The sequence below is a fragment of the Mastomys coucha genome, unplaced genomic scaffold (assembly GCF_008632895.1).
Source record: "Mastomys coucha isolate ucsf_1 unplaced genomic scaffold, UCSF_Mcou_1 pScaffold21, whole genome shotgun sequence".
NCBI classification, from domain to species: Eukaryota; Metazoa; Chordata; class Mammalia; order Rodentia; family Muridae; genus Mastomys; species Mastomys coucha.
Window position 1 is genome coordinate 19,463,920 of NW_022196904.1, and position 2,310 is coordinate 19,466,229.

General features: G+C 51.3%; 1 protein-coding gene across 1 annotated transcript; it reads right to left on the reverse strand.

Moving 5' to 3' along the window:
• Positions 1-802: 802 nt before the first annotated feature.
• Erich4 (glutamate rich 4) lies at positions 803-2,221 on the reverse strand. Its single transcript, XM_031384230.1, has 2 exons — positions 1,984-2,221; positions 803-1,494 (listed from the first exon to the last, which is right to left on the reverse strand). Exons 1-2 carry the CDS (start codon positions 2,155-2,157, stop codon positions 1,246-1,248), a joined length of 423 nt encoding a protein of 140 aa, XP_031240090.1. The 5' UTR covers positions 2,158-2,221; the 3' UTR covers positions 803-1,245.
• Between the last annotated feature and the right edge of the window lie 89 nt (positions 2,222-2,310).

A 2,310-nucleotide genomic window follows, 5' to 3' on the forward strand; every position in this document is an offset into this window, starting at 1 on the left:
GTGATCCCAGCACCTCCATGGAGAGTTGGAAGGGGGAGACAGAAGAGAGCCTTCAGGCCAAGGTGGTGTAGAACTGTACACAAGAGAGACATTGTCTCAGGGTAGAAACCACAAGGGACCCTATCTCAGGGTAGAAACCAAGAATGGATGCCTGAGCTCATCCTCTGATCTCCACAGACGCTGTGGCACACACAGACCCACACTCACAGATGCCGTGGTATGCACAAACCCACACGCACACACATTTACACAGAATGAGAAAAGGGAGAATACCAAGCATGCTGGAGCACACTTTTAATCCCAGAGGCAGGGGAATCTCTGTGAGTTCCAAGCCAACCTGTTCTGTAGGACTAAATAGAGACTTTATCTCGGAAGAGGAGGAGGAGGAGGAAAAGAAGAAAGAAGGAAAGGAAGGAAGAAAGAAAGGAAGGAAGGAAGGAAGAAAAGAAAGGAAGGAACACACAGGTCTAGGGCATGGCTCATGGGCAAACGCATTCGCTATGCAAACCTAAAGTCCTGAACCAGACCCTCATCTCCCAAGTGAAAAGGCCAGGCTCGATCATGCGGGCCTGTAATCCCAACACTGGGGGCAGGGCGGGGGGTAGGCAGATCCCAGCTTGGCCACAGTGGGATGCTTCCAGTTCAGAGAAGAGACCTTGTCTCAAGGGTTTACAGCAGAGAGCTATGGAGGAAGACACCCCCACACACCTGCACACATCAATGCACATATATTACATACCACACGTGAGAAATGGTTAAAATAATCAATTTTATGTTATATAGCCAGAATAAAAGCACGTACAATCAATATTCTGATACACTCAAAATATCTTTTCAACATGTGGTTGTCGAGTTGTTTAAACTGTTGAGAGGTTTTACCACGGAGGTGTTTGACCTTTGTCCTACTCCACATCTCAATCTGAACCCACCACGTTTCAATTGCTTAATGACCATGGCGCCTACCACACTAATGAGGAATTGGTCTTCAAACCTGTCTGCCAGGACTCTATCACTTTTGCAAAGCACCTGGTCTCCAGGCCACACTGCAAACATCTCTACAGATACACCTGTGGCTTCTGGGTCCCTCCCAAATCTACAATCACACCTGCCCACAGCACCCAGGCCAATGCCGGGATCTCCAACAGCACATCTTTGGGTAGAGCAGTCTGCTGAAGGGGCATCATTGAGTCTCAATCTCCGCTTTTCTTTGCATGAATTTGCATCTCATTTGCGTGTCAAATCATCTCAGATGGTCATTTCGAAGTCAGGGAGGCGCTGGGACGGATAGGGGCTCCCTGAATGTTCTTCCTCCTGCTTCCCCTCCTGCCCTTTGTCCTCTTCAACATAGCTCTTCTCCTCTTCGTGCTCTTCCTCCTCTTCTTCCTCTTCCTCCTCTTCCAGGATGGTGGCCAGCTCTTCCCGAAGGGTCCCTATCTCCAGTCCCAGGTCACACAGTTGTCCCAACAGCTGGACATCCACTCGACGCAGGTTCCCCTGTAGGAATAAAGGAACACCCTGGAGATACCACACAGAGAGCAAGAAGACCTGCCAGAGTTTCATGGGGGCAGGTTTCAGCTCAAGTCCCATCCTGCCTGGCCAGGGCCCTCACATCTGTCTCCACATCTCCGGCTCAATTTTCTCATCCTTGCCTTTGGTCTCTTCCCAGCCCCCATTATACCTGAGGTCCTGTCTGTTCCTGCTCTCAGTCTCTGATTTCTACCTCTATTCTCTGGGACCAACTCCAATCCTGTCTCTCATGCTCTGTCCCCACCCCTAGCTGTGTCTGCCCCTATTTCTTTTATTTTCACACGTGATCTCAATCTTCAGCCCAGGCTGGACTTAAGCTTGCAATTCTCCTGTCTCAGGCTCTTGGGTGCTGCATAACAAGCCCCAGACCCGGCTCATCCTCAGCTATGTCTACCTTTATAAATATCCACTCACATTCTTTCCCCTCTCCTATCTCTCTAAAGCCCTTTCACTCACCAACTCCTCCCAGATCCACAGCAGCAGTTCCCTGGCACCCCCAAGTTCTGCCCCTGAAGTCATAAGGGCCTGACCAGGGTTCCCCTCGGGTGGGGGCATCCTTAGAGCCTCGGGGAGTGGACCCAATCCACTGGGCTCCAGTCCGGCCTGCTTCAGCTGCACCCACAGCTCCATAGTCCGAACCACGGACCGAAGAGCAGGAAGTAGCAAGGTCCAAGTGACCCAGTCCCCTGGGAAGCTGTGGGATGCAGGGAAGGCCGGGAGGGGCTGGCAGAGACATCCCAAAGTCCACTCTTCGCTGTGAATCAGCTGGCCACATTTTCTTTC

Excerpts from the sequence above, each read along its gene's own strand:
- Erich4 (XM_031384230.1), bottom strand. The coding sequence starts at position 2,157 with ATGGAGCTGTGGGTGCAGCTGAAGCAGGCCGGACTGGAGCCCAGTGGA. Across the intron at positions 1,495-1,983 it reads TGTGGATCTGGGAGGAGTTG|GGGAACCTGCGTCGAGTGGA; the intron begins GTGAGTGAAAGG and ends TTATTCCTACAG.